Genomic DNA, 18,908 nt, shown 5'->3' on the forward strand with positions numbered 1-18,908 from the left:
GGCTCATTTCCACTATAGTGATCACGCACAGTCAGCTTCTCCAGGTCGCTCGTGGTCGGTGGCGCCACTTTCAAGGTACTAGTTGGTATCCACCCCATATTGTGGAGAGGCGAGATTTGCTGATTTCTCCTCTACCCCTTGATAGGACTCGTCATAGCGCTTCCGGCACTTCCAGGTTGGGTGGCCCATTTTACCGCAGATCTGGCTCTGGACCGTGGGGGCACATGCATGGTTGGTATAGTTTCCCCCGCCGCCACTGCTCTATCCACCACTACCACAACCGTCTGGCTTGGAGTAGCCTCAGCCACAACGATCACCCCCGTTCCCTCCTTGCTTGCGGCCGTGGTCATCACTCCCACCGCCATTTTTGGCGAAGCGGCCTCGAGTGGCAGCATTTGTAGAGGACTGCGATCCTCCACCACGAAGATTCATCCTCATCTCCAAGCTGAACAGCTGCGAGAACAGCTCGGCCACGGTGTCCGATTCCACCTGGGAGCACATGGCAGAGACCATAGGATAAAAGTCCTCGTCTAGTCCTGCCAGGGTGTGGGAGACGATATCTTCTTCGTCCATCTTCCTCCCTGTAGCGATCAACTCGTTGCAGAGGGACCTAACCGTCCCGACGTAGTCGGTGATGTAGGAACTGCCCTTCTGCAGATTGGCGAAGGCGATTCTGCTGTAGGTTGTGTGAGCACGGGTATGAGAGGCAATCATCCCCTCCAACATGTTCTAAAGCTCTGCCGAGGTGTGGCAAGATGCAACCTGGATGGCCATCTCACAAGGAAGCGTCGTCAGAAGATAGGAGAAGACTTGTTGATCTCGCGCATGCTAGGCTCGGAGGACAGGGTTTGCCGCCTTCGTCGTGGACTTGCCATCAGACGAGGTCATGTCGATTTCCCTCTATGGCGGCGGCTGGTTGACGTCGAGGTATCCATCTGAGCTCGCCGGATGGCGGAGAGCAACGTCGCCTGCCACAGGGCTTGATTGCCCTTGGTGAGCTTCTCGGTGGTGGCATGAACAAATGGAGATGAGGGGAAGGAACTTGAAGACATCGCCATGGATAATTTTGAGGAAAGCTCTAATTACCATATGAGAAAATGAAGTGTATGCAGTTCTGCAGGGACGTAGTTTTTATATAGCACAGAAAGATTACAGAGGGCACATGTTATTGATAGGCTTTTCCCCTACTCCAAGCTATACATAGATAAGATAAGCTCTAGCCTAACAACCTGCAGTATGTAGATTACACGCACACATACATAGTCGTGACAACACGCCACATTACACCCTATACATGTTTACGAGCCTATCGTTTAACACAACGCAACATCCATACCGGTTGTACTACGTTTAGTCCAACACGGTAATAGAATTTGGCTCACACAACTTAACAGTCGTGGTTCCATTAATTCTGAAAATGTGCACGACTGATCCTAGAACATTCCTCCGCTCCCTTCCTTTTCATGCACTCCATTGATCTCGGTCTACAAGCACAAGCAGCCCACAAACACAAGGCAATCAACCAGTTAGATAGACGATGGATAGGTCATCGACTGAGATATATTCATCGAAGCATCAATATCAATAGCAGTTCTCAATCAACTAATGACCCAAAAACTTCCATAAGTATTGATCGAATTGACACTCGACAACAGGGCCCACCTGCCAGATTTGCCGAGTTGTTTCTATTAGGAACTGGGTGAACATAAGATTCAGCCAAGTTTAGTTAGTTTGTCGAGTCCTCTTTCATTGGAAATATGAGAACTATTAAGTCTGCCAAGTTGCGTATCACTAGCTACGGAGTTCAATTTTGAATCAAAGTCAGCAGACACAAGTTTGCCAACCTCCACGATAGAATGAACTCGTTAAAGTTCCGGAACTCGGCACAAAACCAGATTCTAGTAGTGACATATGCATGTGTTGAATTAAATGTATCCCTTTCAATGCACATGGCACAAATACTTACCAAAGAATCTCGATTCGCAATCATATTTATGCATGCGTACAATTAACGTGGGCGTGATCAAAGTGAGCTGCAGTCGGCAGTTTGGAAAGAGAGCTCCTCCTTAGTAAGGTCGTACAGCAAGTGCATGTTCTGCAACTGGAAGTTGCCGATGATGCTCACGCTGCTGGATTCATGCATCACCATGCATGACATGGAATCATCCAGCGGCACCCAATAATTCTCTGGCGGCAGCACCATGTTCGCTCCGCCACTGAAGTGGAACACCATGGACGGCACAGCCTTTTCCTGCGCCACTGCCACACACAGGTCGATCCCACTGCCGGCTGGTGGCGGCAGGAGGCTCCCGTTTAGCTGCCTCCGGAGCTCCTCTCTCAGAGGCCTATACGCCCCATCGACCAGAACCGAAGTGGGGTTACCGGAGTCGACAAAGACACCGCCGCCGGTGCCGTTTGGTTTCAGATCGAACACCATCGGTGGGATGGAAAGCCTTGTTTGTCCAACGCTTATCCCGATGAGTGGGACATAGTAGAATGGGTACTTTTTAGGGCCTTGCACGAAAGACATGGACATCACAGGGCTGTCGGCGCTAAGGCTCGCCGAGGCACCGACGAAAAGGTGGCTCCTGGCACCGGGAGTGGCGTTGCTGCGGAGGTAGGGGGTGTGGCAGTAAGAGAACTTGCTGGCACCTATCTGGGAGACGAGCGACAAGGGGCCACGGCCAAGCCCTATGAGGCCCGACGACCCGTCAAGGGACCCCGGAGTGAACTTCAGCGTGTCGACGCAGCCGAACGTGAGCGTCACTGAGCCATGTTCAAAGGCGAAGACCTCCGTGCCGATAGACCCTCTAGCGTCGCCAACGCCGTAGAAGGCCCCGAAAGCGCAGCTGCCATCCCGGTGGCACGAGTGCGCCCGGTTGGCTAGGCACAAGGTGTCATTGCATGGCACGGGGTGGAAGCTGTCCGACTTGGACGTGTTATAGTAGGGCAGGCCCTGCATGACGCAGGATCCTTTGAGGCTGCAGGTGGAGCACTGCGTCCAGATGAGGTCGCTACCGGTGTCGATGAGGGCCTCGACGCGCTGCGGTGGGTTGCCGATCAGGTACTCGGCAATGTACTGGCTGGTGTTCCAGTGGATGGGTGCGCTCACGTCGACAAAGGACGTCAAGCGCCGCCGGCTGCTGGCCATGGCGCGCTGCACGCGCTCCGCCACTGTGTAGTTCCCCTTGCCATCAACATGGATGAGCTCCATGTGTAGCCCTGTGCTACTACACGTAACTATGGTAGCAGCACTCGAGCACAACGCAACGATAAGCACCAGCCTTATTTCCATTGTTTCCCTTGTTGGTTTGATGCAAGCTCCTCACCATGTTATAGCTTAATTGGTAACCTATGGCCTCCATATATATTCATCTGGATAACATGTGGAAACAAACAAACTGACAGAGGATTGACGTAGTATATTCATAATTTAATATACACTAGCTAGTAGTATAATCAAATCTAGGGTGCAGGCCTGAACCATTCTTGGGATATGGGCAGACTTCCTTATGGCAGCATACAAATAGGACAGTAGTACTACCATTTTCGAAAATACTACCATTATAGATACAGATAGCTAGCAGGTGTCGTTACATCGCTCATCTCTCCAAGTGTCAACCTTTACAAGAAGCTTGGATTTTGTCGCCGAGCAGTGCTACACAGACGATACCTTTGTGCACGATTCGTGGACGATGGCAACAACATCCGTTGGATAGTTTAGTTTAACAAATCTGCACTGTTCAAGAAAGCCATCGTCCAAATATCGTGCATGCAGAGTCGTCCCTAGAGTAGTTTCGTTTTGTCGCGAAATCCTAGTGTCTGTTTTTATCATTTGTTCTCAAGGGTTGCTACACAATTATTTGACGCGGTAAACCTCCTGAGAGAACATTATGACGGAAAATTTGAATCTGAGCCCGAGCTCATCTGCACTTACGCCCACGAAAAAAATCAAAATAAAAATAGAAAAATTCAAAAAAAAATTGGGTGGTGGACAATTTGATGCATGAGGTACGCTCCAATTTTCAAAACATTTGGACTTCTGTGCAGCTCTCAGCAAAAAAAACAAATCGGAGGTCTGTAAAAATGTGTACTGTTCATATACTGTTCTGGTCTGATTTGTCTTTTTTGCTGAGAGCTGCACAGAAGTCCAAATGTTTTGAAAATTGGAGCGTACCTCACGCATCAAATTGTCTACCACCCAATTTTTTTTCTTTTAGAATTTTTTGAATTTTTCTGAATTTTTTACGAATTGTTTTTGACCGGGTGCAGATGCACCCGGGCACCGAAACGCCGTTCTCTATCGTGCTGTCTGTGTTCTTGCATGTAATGATTAATTTAACAACACATAGAAAAATTAAGACACAAATACAAATCTATTATCTACGAAAATCCTGAAACATCCTATGGGTCTCCAAACTATTTATTACTATTAAAGTTCACTAGCACAAAAGAGTCTCTTTTGACGTTCATTGTGGGTGTTTGTTGGATTTGGTACTAGAAAGCTTATGGAGTCATGATTGCTTCGATATAGCTATGCTTAGAGTAGCATCTTTGACTCCTCGGCCGCCGTCGTTGTAGTCCAAGCATATATACCATCGCAGCATCAATGGAGCAGCCAGGCTGCCGTCGTAGCATCGTCGAAACAGCGGTGCCAACGTGGCAGCACTGCCACGACTGCGAAGCACATCGCCGCGGCATCCTCGAAGAAGTTGGGCATTCGTCGGAGCCTCGCCGCGGTCATCGAAGCACGCCGTCATCGCGGTTTATCACAACATCGACACGGCTGTCAAAGCACACCGTCACAACATCACTGAAGCAGCTGGGTTGCCGTCGTAGCATCGCCAGGTAACATCATCGAAGCAGCTGGGTTGTCGTCATAGCATCGCCACGGCTGCTAAACCACCTGTCACGGCCGTCAAAGCACATCATCGCAACATCACTGAAACAAATATCTTGCCGCTATAGCATCGCCGCAACCGTCAAAGCGCACCACGACCTCAAAGCATGTCATCGCGACATTGTCGAAGCAGTCAGGCTGCCATCGCGGAATCACCGTGGACGCCAAAGCACGCTGCCGCAGCATCGACACAGTCGTCAAAGCACGGCGTCGCAGCATTGCCATGACCGCCCGAAGGACACCACTTTCGCGGTTCATCTCAACATCGGCAAGGTTATTGAAGCACACAGTAGCAACATCATCAAAGCAGCCGAGTTGCTGTCGTAGCACCGCCATGGCTGTGGAAGCACCTATTACGTCCGTTGAAGCACATCATTGCAACATCATTGAAACTGACATGTTGATGCTATAGCATCACTGCAACCATCAGAGCACACCACGACCTCAAAAGATGTCGTCACAACATTGTCGAAGTAGCCAGGCTGCCCTCGTGGCATCGTCGTGGCTGCCAAAGCACGCGTTGCGCCATCGCCACAATCATCGAAGCATGCCATCCCGGTGGATTAGGACCGGTGGCGCACCTGGATGATCGCACTCACCGCGCTCGTCATGACGGCCGTCTGGGCGGCGCTGATGGCGATGGTCGTGTGCGAGTCACCGGAGTGGGTCGTATACTTCTAATCTGGAGACCCACTCTTTGAGTGACACCTGGCAGTACGGATCTCAAAGCAGCAAGGCAGCCTTCGTCTCTGAAAGTCTGAATCCCAGTTGTGAAATCCCGACTACCACTGCCGGCCGCGGGTACAGCCGCACACCTTGATGCCGACGTCGACTTTTCCCTTGTCACAAGTCACAACACGATGGATGCTTGCTCTCGTCGCTCGCGGCCAACTGCTGGAATGTTGCGAGTCAACGGCTCCTGGAGGCGGAAGCTGCAGCCTGCAGGACGACGCCGATCACGCTCACGCTACAGCAAAGCGTCCATGCACGTTCTGCATGTGCATGCAACAAGCCTTGGATCATTATGTCGACGGGGTACTCATACTCCCTATGTATCGAAAATGTTAAGAGCATCTAAGAATAAAAATAAGATTTAGAAAAAAAATCACACAAAGACAAAGCATGGCCACCACTGCACCGGGGCCTCTTTTGATTACATCACAAACTCCAATGTAAATGCATGGTTAATTTGGCGAGGTTCAAACGCACACAACAGTGCAGCCGTTTCGAGTGAGAGCCACACATGGTGTGCGTGCATGCATTCGTCATGTGAAGAGAAAGATGAAACAATATAAAACATTAATGAATTGCATCCTGCTAGGTGTGTAGTGATATACGTATGACAATGTACATGGATATCTCATGGTTTAGCTAGATATTTGGCTGGCATATATATAGTCCATCAGAATGAGTATCCCATTGTCCGAGTCCAGGCAAGTATCGAGCCTTCTCAGGGCACTTGCAATGTGGACCGCCGGATTGTGTGTCCAAACATATCCCAGCCCTTGAATCTTCAGACGAAATGATCCTGACCGTTGGATCGAGTCTGATGTGACTAGCAATAAATAGTGCCTCGTTTTTACACTCTTGCTGCCTTTGTGTATTACAGTGACATACGGGGCCTGGCCAGGGTGGGCTCTAGCCGCCGGTGACTGCGGAGGGTGGTGCATCGGTGCTTGCCCTTGTCTGTAGGAAGGGTGTGCCACCGCCTATAGATTTGGGTGACCATCGAGGGCATTTTCGCCATTCGATGTGTATGCCCTTGTGTGGCTCTTTGTGGGTGGAGGGGCTGCGTGTAAGGCGAAGAGGGCATCCGATTGGGTGAACCCTAGCCTCCGTCCCGTCGCGTCCCTCCCACTGAATCTCCCACCGCTGAGCTCGAACAATTCCCCACAATCCCTCGACCCCCGACCTGCAGCGAACGACCACCTCCTACGTCACCACTCCATCCCTTCCGCCGGCGACCCCCACTACCTCGCCGTCTTGCTGGATCAAGAAGTCGAGGACGTCACCAAGCTGAACGTGTGGTGAACGCGGAGGTGCCGTACGCTTAGTGCTTGGTCGGTTGGATCGTGAAGTTGTTTGACGACATCAACTGCATTATTCTAACGCTTCCGCTTACGGTCTACGAGGGTACATAGACACACTCCCCCTCTAGTAGCTATGCATCTCCATTGATAGATCTTGCGTGTGCGTAGAATTTTTTTTGTTTTCCATGCAACATTCCCGAACACATCCCGCAAAATAGTGCTGATGAAATACACAGACCGCTGCACTAACCTCTTGCCGGGGGCCTTTGGTTCTCAGGCTTCAGCGGCTGCGGTTGTCTCCGGTAGACCTGCTTCTGGTACTTCTTCTTGCTCCCGCTCAACCACCAAGGCCCCGCACACCACTTGAGTCGTTGCAGCGATGTACAACTATAAGGGTTCGCGTGGCTGAGGCGCGACAAGGATTGGCGGGGAGGCAAGATATTTTTTTAGACTTTGGAGGGCACCTTCTGCTTCCAGCGTCCATTCCATGGAACCAGTCTTCTTCAAGATCTTGAAAAATAGGAGTGCTTTTTCCGCCAACCGAGAGATAAATCTCCCGAGGGCAGTGATGCATCCGTTCAGACGTTGGACGTCCTTTATGCACTTAGGGGCCTGCTTCTGCTTGATCTCCTGAATCTTATCCGGGTTTACCTCGATACCCCTATGGGATACCAAGAACCCAAGGAGCTTACTGGAAGGCACCCCGAACACGCATTTTTCGGGATTGAGCTTCAACTGTATCTTATTGAGGTTGTCGAAAGTTTCCCGCAAATCTTCGATGAGCGTGTTGAAGATCTTGGTCTTCACAACTATATCATCCATATACGCTTCAACGTTGCAGTGCAATTGGGAGCCAAAGCCAATCTGAATAGCCCTCTGGAAGGTGGATCCGATATTCTTCAACCCAAAAGGATGCAGGTATAACAATATGTACTGCAAGGGGCGATGAATGTTGCCTTCTCTTCATCTTCTACATCCATCTTAATCTGATTATACCCGGTATACGCATCCAGGAATGATAACCGGTCGCACTCGGCAGTCGAATCTACAATTTTATCAATACGAGGAAGGGGGAATGGATCTTTTGTACAAACATCAGTGACATCGCCATAGTTAATACAGAGTCTCTTTTTCCCATTAGCCTTAGGCACCACTATAGGGTTGGCAAGCCAAGTCGGATGCCATACTTCTCAGATAAAACCAGCCTTTATCAACTTTGCAATTTCCCCGGCGATGAACTCCTACCGGTCTTGTGCCTGTCGTCAAACCTTTTGCTTGACGGGCTTGGCGCCCGATTTTTTCGCAAGTTTGTGCTCAATCACCTCTCTCGGGACCCCGGGGAGATCAGAAGGCTCCCACGCGAAGTGGCTGATATTCTTCCGGAGAAAGGCGATGAGCGCACTTTCCTATTTGTCAGAGAGGCCAACACCGATGGAGACGGTGTGGCTGCCATCCTTCGAGATAGGCACTTGTTTGGTCTCAGCTGCCGGGGCGAGATGGCTAGCTTTTACTTTTTTAGTTGTAGGTGGGGCGGCCTCCCCATCGCGCTTGCTGCACAATTTGAAGTGCTTCTTGCCAGACAGACCCGTTTTGCACTTCTCGGATTCCTCCCCAATAGCACTGGGCCTAGTGGGGGAGGATGAGCCAGTTGCTGTGGGTGCCACCACAGCACTCGGCGTCGATGCCGCCACCGTGCCTCTTGCCGCCGCTGCCTTCTTAGCTTCTAGTTGCAAACAACATATGACATCCTTCAGATCGCCATGCAGAGTGATGACTCCATTGGGTCCCGAAATCTTGACAATGTTGTACAACCCATGGTACAGGGAGGCAAACTTTCCGATAGTAGGCCTACCTAGCAAACCATTGTAAGGTAGTGGTGTATCGGCGGCATCGAATACAAGGGCCTCCGTCCGGAAGTTATCAGGGCCCCCAAACGTGAAAGGGAGCGCCACTTTCACAAGGGGTTCCATTTCAGTCCCGCTAACACTGCAGAAACCCATGAATGGAGACAATTGGCTACGAGGGATCTGCATTTGCTCAAAGGCCCGCAAGGACAAGAGGTTGATGCGGCTTCCCGGGTCGTACATCATCTTGCTGACTCGGATGTTGTTATGGTTGGCGACAGGAGAGTGGGCGGCAGACCCACGTCTTCCGGAAGGTGGGCAGGATGATCCCTGCCATCTATGACAAGGGGGACGTCAGCCCACTTGGACCGCGGTCGCCCGTCAATTGTGGGATGGACAGCCAGGATCAATTGTGGGATTGGACCATGTTTTTGCCCAGTTTTCATGTACACGAGCAATGTCGGGTGTACATGGGCAATATCGGGTTACCGATACACGTCTTTGCCCGAAAGTCCATTTTACACGATTGTTGCCCGGCGCTTAGTTTTTTGGCAATAATCACTAGCGCGGACCATGTTTTTGCCCAGTTTTCATGTACACGGGCAACGTTGGGTTACTGATACACGTTTTTGCCTGAATGTTTGTTTTACACGTTGTTGCCCGGCGCTTAGCTTTTTGGCCAAAATCACTAGCACGGACCATGTTTTCGCCCAGTTTTCATGTACACGGGCAACGTCGGGTTACCGATATACGTTTTTGCCCAAAATTCTGTTTTACACGTTGTTGCCCGGTGCTTAGCTTTTTGGCCATGATTGTGAAGCCAATTGACGAAGCAGTGCCGCCCGACTACTAAGACGGAGTTACAATCTTTGCTTGGCAAGATTAATTTTATCAGAAGGTTTATTTCAAATTTGTCGGAAAGGGTTCTACCGTTTTCTCCCTTGTTAAAGTTAAAAAATGATCAAGAATTTAGATGGGGTGACGTACAACAGAAGTCGTTTGAGGTGATAAAAGAATATATGAAGCGTCCACCCGTGCTGGTTCCTCCTCGGCAGGGTAAGCCTTTTAAGTTATACGTATCGGCCGATGACAAATCAATTGGATCGGCCTTAATGCAAGAGTTTGAAGGAAAGGAGCGAGTGGTTTTCTAGCTGAGTAGGAGACTTCTAGATCCAGAAACGATATATTCTCCTACCGAAAAGTTATGTTTATGCCTATATTTCTCTTGCACCAAGTTGCGGCATTACTTATTATCGGCTGAGTGTACGGTTGTTTCCAAGGCTGATGTGATCAAGCACATGTTATCGATGCAAATACTGAATGGGAGAGTGGGAAAGTGGATTCTCGTGTTATCAGAATTTGACTTGAGGTACGAATCGGCTAAAGCAGTCAAAGGGCAAGTAATAGCCGATTTCGTCACCCAGCATCATAAGCCTAGCATTAATTATGTAGAGCCGGTACCTTGGACGTTATTCTTCGATGGATCATCATGAAAGCATGGTGGTGGCATTGGTTGCTTGGTTGAGTCACCCTCATGTTTACAATTCATTTCATTTTCTTGTATAAGGACTAAATGGACTCAAGAGCACAAAATATATTCTTCAACCCAATTTTGCCATCCTTTCAACAACTTGCAAATCTATCATATGAAGCATCGGTGGCTTTGCCTTCAAACCAGACCCGTTCTCTCTCAAGACCATGTTTGTTCTTGAGAGATGATTCAATTTCTATGCAATGTACGCCATAAATTTTGCAAAACTTACTCAAAAAATGTCCACACCATAGAGGGATCATATGATGACATCATGCAAATTTTCATATTTACAGAGTTCATTTTCATTTTTCAGAATTAAAAAACTAAAAAACTCCTTGTTCGGGATCAAGGCTTGGCGCCCTTATATTTGGAATTCCTATCCTTTTCTTTCATAAGGCCTAAACATAGACTCAAGAAGACAAATATGATTTTTCAATCAAAATTTGTCAAGCTTTTAACCACCTGCAGTTCAAATTTGTTATATCCATTAAATGTCTAGAAATGCACCTAATGGCTTAAATATGACAAACAGACTCAGAAAGATGCCAAATTCTGACATGTATCGTGTAATCGTGTATCTTGCGTGTTGAAAAAATTCCAATGCCAACAGATGAAGCACGGGTCGTTGCGCCTTCAAACTAGACCCATTATCTCTCAAAATCACGTGTCTTCCTCGGAGATGGTTCAGTTTCTAAGCCATGTACATCATAGCTTTTGCAAAACTTTCTTAAATTTTTGCCATGCCCTATAGGGATCATATGAGGACACCATGCCAATTTTCATGCTTTTAGAGTTATTTTACATTGCTCAAAATTAAAAAACCAAAAAACTCCATGTTTGGGGTCCAGGATCGGCGGCCCCATGTCCTAATTATTTGAATACATGTAAGGCCTAATTATACCGATTGTTCATATATAAAGTTCACAATGAATGAATATTAATTCTTTCAAACAAATCAACTCATTTTTAGTTGAAATTCAATATATATAAATTTAAAATCTAGATAAGAGAAAATGTAGTGCAAAATATGGTAGGAAGAACCGTATATGAACAAGACGACAAGTTACATGAAAAGAAACATGTATTTTACAAGTTTGTGCACCAAACTGTCTATTGCGTGCATGTTCTGTGACTTCGAGTGTATTTACCTCATCCATTAAATATCTAGCAATGCATTTAGTGGCTTAAATATAGCAAACGGACTCAGAAAGGTGCTAAATATTGAGATGGATCATTCAATGATGTATCTTGAGTGTATAAGTTTTTTGAATACCAACATATGAAGCATCGGTCCCTTCCGCGTTTAAACTAGACCAATTTTCTCTCCAAACCATGTGTCTTTTCGGAGATGGTTCGATTTCTCATAAATTTTGTGAAACATTCTCAATTTTATATCACGCCCTACAAGGGGCATATAATGACACCATGCCAATTTTCATGTTTTTTGGATTTCGTTTCCATTTTTTGGAATTAAAAAACAATAAAACTACATGTTGGACATTTTTTCAAAAACAAAAACAATGTTGAACATTTTAAAAAATGTTAACATTTTAAAAAAATATTAACATTTTAAAAAAAATGTTCTCATTTAAAAAAAGTAACTGTTTTAAAATGTAAGTTGGAAATTTTTGTTAATCGTAAGGAACACTCTTTCACACAAATATGATTGTTCAAAGCTACAGGTGGTTCGGCCCCGGCCTTAAAAGTGTGGCTTTATATACTTTACTAATGAAAAAAAAGTCCCATTCATATCACGAAAAAATAGTTGCCATGTGGGAATGAGCTAACCGCTTAAAATTCATGTCTCAGGTTCTAGTTCCATTCAGTTGCGGTTTTGTTTTTAAATTAAAACATGTGGCGTACACCTATAGAATTGTTACATGTACTATAATACATATATTTTGTTCTAGAAGAGTTTCAATAATTTTAGAGATGATTTAATATTTTCTATAGTTTAAATGAATTTATGTGTGCTTATTGGAGTCAATGCTAATTTGATGTATATGTAACTCAAATATAGTTTAAAACATTTCCATTTCTTAAGGAATTATGTTTTATCTTAGTTCATATGAAATAGATAAAATTGTCAAAATATACTTAGGGATAACTGAAACTTCTATTTGCAACCTATTGGAAAAATGATAATAATATCATACTATCATAGAAAATTCCTATATTTGGGCATGGAATAATATTATTAATTCATAAAATTGGCATGGATTTTTTAGAAGATTTCACAAATGTTTTCTATACATTGATGCTGTGTAGTAAACTACATAACTACTGTTGTCTTTTCACAAGAAAAAACATATTGTTGCCTACATGTGAAAATAACTAAAAAACTAAAAAGCTTGGCTCGTCTTTTTGTTTAGGGGAAAACCTGGCTCGTTGGAATGTAGAGGTTAGTGCTACGTGGCTCAAATCCACGTTCAACCTCTTCTTTTGAACTAAAATATTTTGTTCGGTTTATGTTAGAACTTAGAAAGGCACAAACCAGTAACATAGACATTGCCCTCTTGCCGTTTAAGCATGTGGTCCCTTGTTCGATCCCCTCTTGCCGTCTTCACTTTTTAAATAGAGAAAACCATACAGTTTTTTATTCTTCTTTATTATATCTTTATAAAATGAAAAATGTACTTACAGCGGCCCAACAGTCGGGACAAAGCAGCATCACTCCGTTTTTTTTACTGAAACGACTGACATATGGCTTGACAATTGGATACCTAGTTCACTCATGAAGAGACCGATCACATCTCTTGTTCAACAACCGCCGCGGAAAGTGTCAGAACTAATCAACCATGCCACATCCTCATGGAATGAGCAGCTAGTTTGGTCAACCTTTATACCGATAGATGCGGAGGCAATATTGCAGATCCCTCTTTGCACCAGACACATTGAAGATTTTTGGGCATGGAGTGAAGATCGGCGGGGGATATTCTCGGTGAGAACGGCCTATAGGATGATTCAGCAGAGAAAATTGAGTCGTGAAGCTTGGTTATATGAGCAAGATGGATCTTCTCACACAAACACTTATGGCGATGGTTGGACAAAGCTTTGGGGAATCAAGGTACCTTCGAAACTTAAGATCTTCCTGTGGAGATTTGCTAGGCGGACCACTCCGACGGCTGCACTTTTGCATCATCGTAACATGGCGAACTCGGTCGCATGTTGCCTGTGCGGGGCCGAAGACACGTGGAGGCATGCGCTGTTAAAATGCACTGTTTCTCGAAGCACATGGGCGCTGTCTTCTAAACGCATCATTGATGTGCTGAACAGCAACGAGGAACCGGATCCGAAGAAGTGGCTTTTCTCCATGCAAGAGGCGCTATCTCATGATGAGTTTACAAACTTTGTGGTAACTCTTTGGGCACTATGGGGAGCACGTCGCAAGGCAATATACGAGCATATCTATCAAAGCCCGTCTTCAGTCCAAGCTTTTGTACATTCTTACGTGAATGAACTCAACGCACTGCAGTCCATCAAATCGAGGCAGATTGCAAGACCTGCTCCAAGACGATCAGGTTGGATCGCTCCATCTGTCGGGCTAGCAAAGTTTAATGTTGATGCTGCAGTGGGGAGAGGAAGAGGACATGGAGCTGTAGCAGCGATTTCTAGAGATTCAGACGGAAATTTCTTGGGAGCTTCGGCTGTGGTCTTTAGAGGGATTTCAGAACCGGCGACTCTCGAATGCATGGCGATCAGGGAGGCTCTAGCTCTAGCTAAGGACTTGAAAGTGACAAACATCCAGGTGGCCTCCGATGCAAAGGTGGTGGTACAAGATATCCAATAGAAGAATCCGACAGAGTATGGAGCAATCATACATGAAATAATAGAGCATACATTATCTTTCCAAGTTTGTAATATTTCTCACGAATTTAGGAGCTCGAATATCGAGGCTCACAAGCTCGCGAAGCACGCATTATCCCTTCCGGCTGGCCGGCATGTTTGGTTGGGACAGCCGGGAGGCCTTTCTTTCGTCCCTGTAAACATTGTGACGTCGGAATAAAGAGCTTCGGAGCTTGTCTCAAAAAAAAAACTCCGTTTTTTTACTAAAAAAAGAAGCAGCGTCAACACGACGCAACAACAGGAGCAGTCCATTTTCCTAATCAAATATCTTAATGCATGACACGTCAGCTTGAAGCAATGTCCAAACGACGCAGCACATAAGGCGGTCCACCACGGTTCGAACAAATTTAAAAAAAAAAGTAAGCCCGACACATGTGTGGGTTGGACACGCATGACACATCAGCATGAGCCATCCATGATGGTCTGTTAGGTGTACACTTGGTCAACTCGTGACGGTATCCATGACGGTCCATCATATGAACTCCTATCTCGCTAACCCATGACAGATTGCATGATGAAGCAGGTAAATCTGTCATAGATTACAATGGTTTCTGGGAACGTCATCAGAAATCTGTCATGGAATAACCGATTTCTTGTAGTGTGCTTACATGTTACTGGTTCCTGGAAGAGTCAATTACGTGTATTCAGAGAGTTCTCTTCGGACAATTGACCCGGATAAGATGAAAAGGAGTGGGCGGCAATGTCTAGTAAGTGCCGAGGAACCGGCGTGTTTTGAAGACGCAAATACGAAGGACTGTTGGCGTTAGGTAATGGACGAGGTGTTGGGATCAATGTGCGATAACAATGCATGGGAGCTTGTGAATCTTCCGGACTACCATAGAGCCATAGATCTCTAGTGGGAATTTAAGATCAAGAAAGATACCGAAGGCTAGTAGCCAAAGAGTACGTGTAAGAAGATATTGCGGAGTTCCAAGAAGTGTTCATTCCCATTGCAAAGATGGAAACAGTGAGAACACTCATCACCGAGGTGATGGCCTTCGTCGAGGACTGCAAGATGAAGCGCATCACAGGGGGTCAAGAGCAAGGAGCTCATCATCTGGGTCACCATCTGCGACATGTACATCCACAAGAACGACCACTCAAAGATCACACTCAAGACGCCCATCGGACTGGGAAGGACCTGCCCCGTCTCTGCCTACGGAAAGTAGGACGACAATAAGCACGACGTGGCCAACTAAGAGACCATGGCTGGCATAAATATATATGAACTGTTTTAATTAAGTGAGATTACGAAATTGTAATACTCTACTTTGGCATTTTGCCGGATTTTAAATCGAAATGTGCGCTCGCTTTGCATGGTTCCTTAAATCATAGTAAGTCTAGTCATTCATGCAAAAGGCCACCTCCAACATGCCGATCTAAATGGAAATAGATTTAGTCCGCTATTTGTCCGTTTGGGATGGTTGGAGACGCGCCGTCAGGCCGCATCTGCCCAAATCTAGCGAGTGTGCCCAACTAGCCAACCCGTTTAGACTTTCATGCATATAAATCCAACTAAAAAGAGAATATTGTAGATAGTTGAAATAAAATAAATCACATAGTTCTTACATCGTAATAATAAATAGTTCACAACAAAATAAAAATCTCATAGCTTACAAACAGATAAATTTTAATTGTCACAAGTACATTAATAGAAAAAGAGCTGGTATATCTATTGGTTGACAATATGAGTCCACATATGCTCAATCTAATTATTTTGAAGTCGAAATTGAGTTGCTTAATCGCGCATTTCAGTATGAACCTGGGTGAACTTTGCAAACGTTAGGTGAACTTTGCAAACGTTAATGGGCGTGCACAACTCAACTCAACATTTTCACCATGAAAATCAAACTCTTGATCAAAGATCTTTTCATCACGCTCATCCTCTGCAAGTACTGAAAATAGAGGTAGCAGATAGTTTAGTAGCAAGAAAATTCTTAACAAGTAACAAGTAGCACTAGTAACAAAGGTGCAGTAAGGTGACCCAATCATTTTTGTAATTGAGGACAAACCGGAGAGTTATCTGATAATAAGCAAAGCATTCTCAAAGACACATGGGAATTACCGTCTAGTTACATCCATTATGTTTAGTATATTCGCTTTCGCTACTTTGATAATTTCATATGTGGGTGGACCGGTGAGGGTGTCATGGACTAAGGGGTCCTCGGGCCGCCACCCTATCTCTCATGGGCCGGACTGGTGGGCCGCTCTTGATTCATTGAAGGAAGGCCGGACTAGCGACCCCGTGATGGAAGGAAACCTCCAAAGACTTGGCGTATTCTCCACGTTTGGTAGCAAAACCAGCATGTCTATCCCCTAATGCAGACTAACCATGTGTATCCCTAGGTACCCCTGGTGTCAATATAAACCACATGGTTTATCCCGTACGTGGGAGAACCATTATCGCCATAACCACCTAGGGTTTAGTTCATCTGATATCGTGGTAGATCAACCCTGTAATTGGAATACAAACACATCAATTCAATCAACATGACGTAGGTTTTTACCTCCTCGAGAGGGCCCGAACCTGGGTAAATGCCGTCTCTACGTTGCCTATTACCCATCAATCTAGGATCCACACCTCGGGACCCCCTACCTGAGATCTGCCGGGTTTGACGCTGACATTTTGGTGCTTTCATTGAGAGTTCTGCTGTAGGATCGTCAAATGATGGATGGCTCACTTAGTAAGTGTCGATGTCATCCGGACCGGGGATGTCTTCGTGCCTGGCTATCTCTTCATGTTTGGCAGCGTCGTTCTACACGCCAACCCAACAGGTCACCTTGACCAGATCGACAGTTTCGCTCTTGAGTAGGAAATCTAGTTCGGCAACCTAGAGTTCGTTGTCGACGTTCGGGGTGATCTCATCTTTACTGGGTTCTCAGCTTTACCTTAGGGGCCCAGCAATCCCGAAGCCTCAATTTCAGACCTTCTCCAAGATCCTTGGGTCGGCCTCTATCTCGGATATGGCTTTGAGCTCGTATCTGATCTCAGCGGTCAGCCTTGGCAGAAGGCATCCCCCTATGCAAGCATACCGGAGGTTAACTCCCAAGGACTTCAGAGGATGAATCTGGCTGACCTCTTGCTGTTAGACGAGACGTTGGATCAGATCCAAGCAATGAACATCAGACACAAGTTTGCCGAGTTCCACGATAGAATGAACTCGGTAAAGCGCTGGCACAAATTTGCTAAGTTGGACTCGATATTACTGCTGAAGTTACTCCTGCTTTGGTTAGTCTCAGGCGCAATAGTGCCAGATGCCGCTAGATCGGCGCCCACAGGCATATCCTCCTTGTGCCCCGCGCCGCCAGGATACACAGGAGTTTGTTGTTGCTGCAAAAAATCACGGTTTGGAGAGCTGATTTTTTCACCGCTATCTCCATCAGGGTTAGAGCTATTAAACAAATGATTATCAACATGATATTCAGCCTATTGATAAGTAGGATTTAATATCTCTAGAGATAACAAAATTATTTCAGCACGTAGGCGAGCACCGGCATTGCCGTGGAGAACAGAAAAAGGAAAAATATTTTCATCAAGTGCAACATCCCTAGAGATGTAAATACGGCCAGTGAAGATGTAAGGCACTTGAAGCCTTTGTGAAGGTTGCTATACCCAAGGAAAGCACATTGCTTTGACCGCAATGCGTGTTTGTGTTTATTGTAGGGTCGAAGATTGGGCCAGCAAGCACACCCAAAGATTCGAAGAATAGAGTAGTTTGGTTTTTCATGAAACAGCCGTTCAAAGGGTGTCCCAAAGTTCATAACCTTGCTAGGAGTTCGGTTTATCAAGTATGTTGCAGCAATGAGAGCTTCATCCCAAAATTTAAGGGGCATGGAAACTTGAGCAAGAAGGGACAAGCCTACTTTGAGAATATGTCGATTTTTCTCTCTGCTGAACCATTTTGTTGGTGAGCATGAGGGCACGAGACCTGATGTGATATGCTTATCTTGGTGAAAAGGGAGTTTCATATTTCATACTCCCCTCCCGAATCTGTTTGAAGAGCAAGCATTGTACGGTCAAATTGTCGTTCTACAAGATTCTAAAAGTCAAAAAATTTCTAGAAGACCTCAGACTTGTGTTTGATTAGATAGATCCATGTGAATTTATTGAAGTCATCTATGAAACTCAGATAGTATTTTTTTATTCTTCCTACTATTACAAAAGCAGGACCCCAAACATCAGAAAACACATGTTCTGAAGTAAATTTTGAATCACTTATTGACTCTGGATAAGGAAGTTGGTAACTTTTGCCTTTCTGGCGGGCGTCCCATACAAAATCATTATGGAAGGATGTAGCACATGGGAGTTTATTTTCACTAATGTCTTTGCTAACAATAACAGAAGACAGATGCACTAGACGTTAGTGCCACCTATCCAAGGATAGCTTGGTAGCACTTAGCACTTGCTTCTTGACATTGGATCCGGTGTGCCTAACTCGATAGAGACCTCTCCTACTCTTTCCTTGAAGGAGTACCTTTCTTGTTCCCTATTCCTTTACAAAATAAGAATATGGATGAATTTAAACAAAAGAGTTATTATCAATCGCAAGATGACTAGCAGAGATTAGACTTTTGTTGGCTTCGAGTACATGGACAATATAATTCAAATGAAGATCACGATCTAGGGTGTGAATAGCAGAATGACCAATGTGTTCAATAGCCATACCTGAACCGCTTGCAGTATGAATCGGCTCATTTCCACTATAGTGATCACGCACAGTCAGCTTCTCCAGGTCGCTCGTGGTCGGTGGCGC

The 18,908-nt window shown here is 45.8% G+C and overlaps 1 protein-coding gene across 1 annotated transcript; it reads right to left on the reverse strand.

The window, feature by feature from the left end:
- Positions 1-2,023: 2,023 nt before the first annotated feature.
- On the reverse strand, positions 2,024-3,295 carry LOC119282762 (aspartic proteinase nepenthesin-1-like). Its single transcript, XM_037562872.1, has one exon. It carries the CDS (start codon positions 3,293-3,295, stop codon positions 2,024-2,026), a length of 1,272 nt encoding a protein of 423 aa, XP_037418769.1.
- Between the last annotated feature and the right edge of the window lie 15,613 nt (positions 3,296-18,908).

The sequence above is a fragment of the Triticum dicoccoides genome, chromosome 3B (assembly GCF_002162155.2).
Source record: "Triticum dicoccoides isolate Atlit2015 ecotype Zavitan chromosome 3B, WEW_v2.0, whole genome shotgun sequence".
Lineage (NCBI taxonomy): Eukaryota > Viridiplantae > Streptophyta > Magnoliopsida > Poales > Poaceae > Triticum > Triticum dicoccoides.

Coding starts and splice junctions, on each gene's coding strand:
- LOC119282762 (XM_037562872.1), bottom strand. CDS start 3,295: ATGGAAATAAGGCTGGTGCTTATCGTTGCGTTGTGCTCGAGTGCTGCT.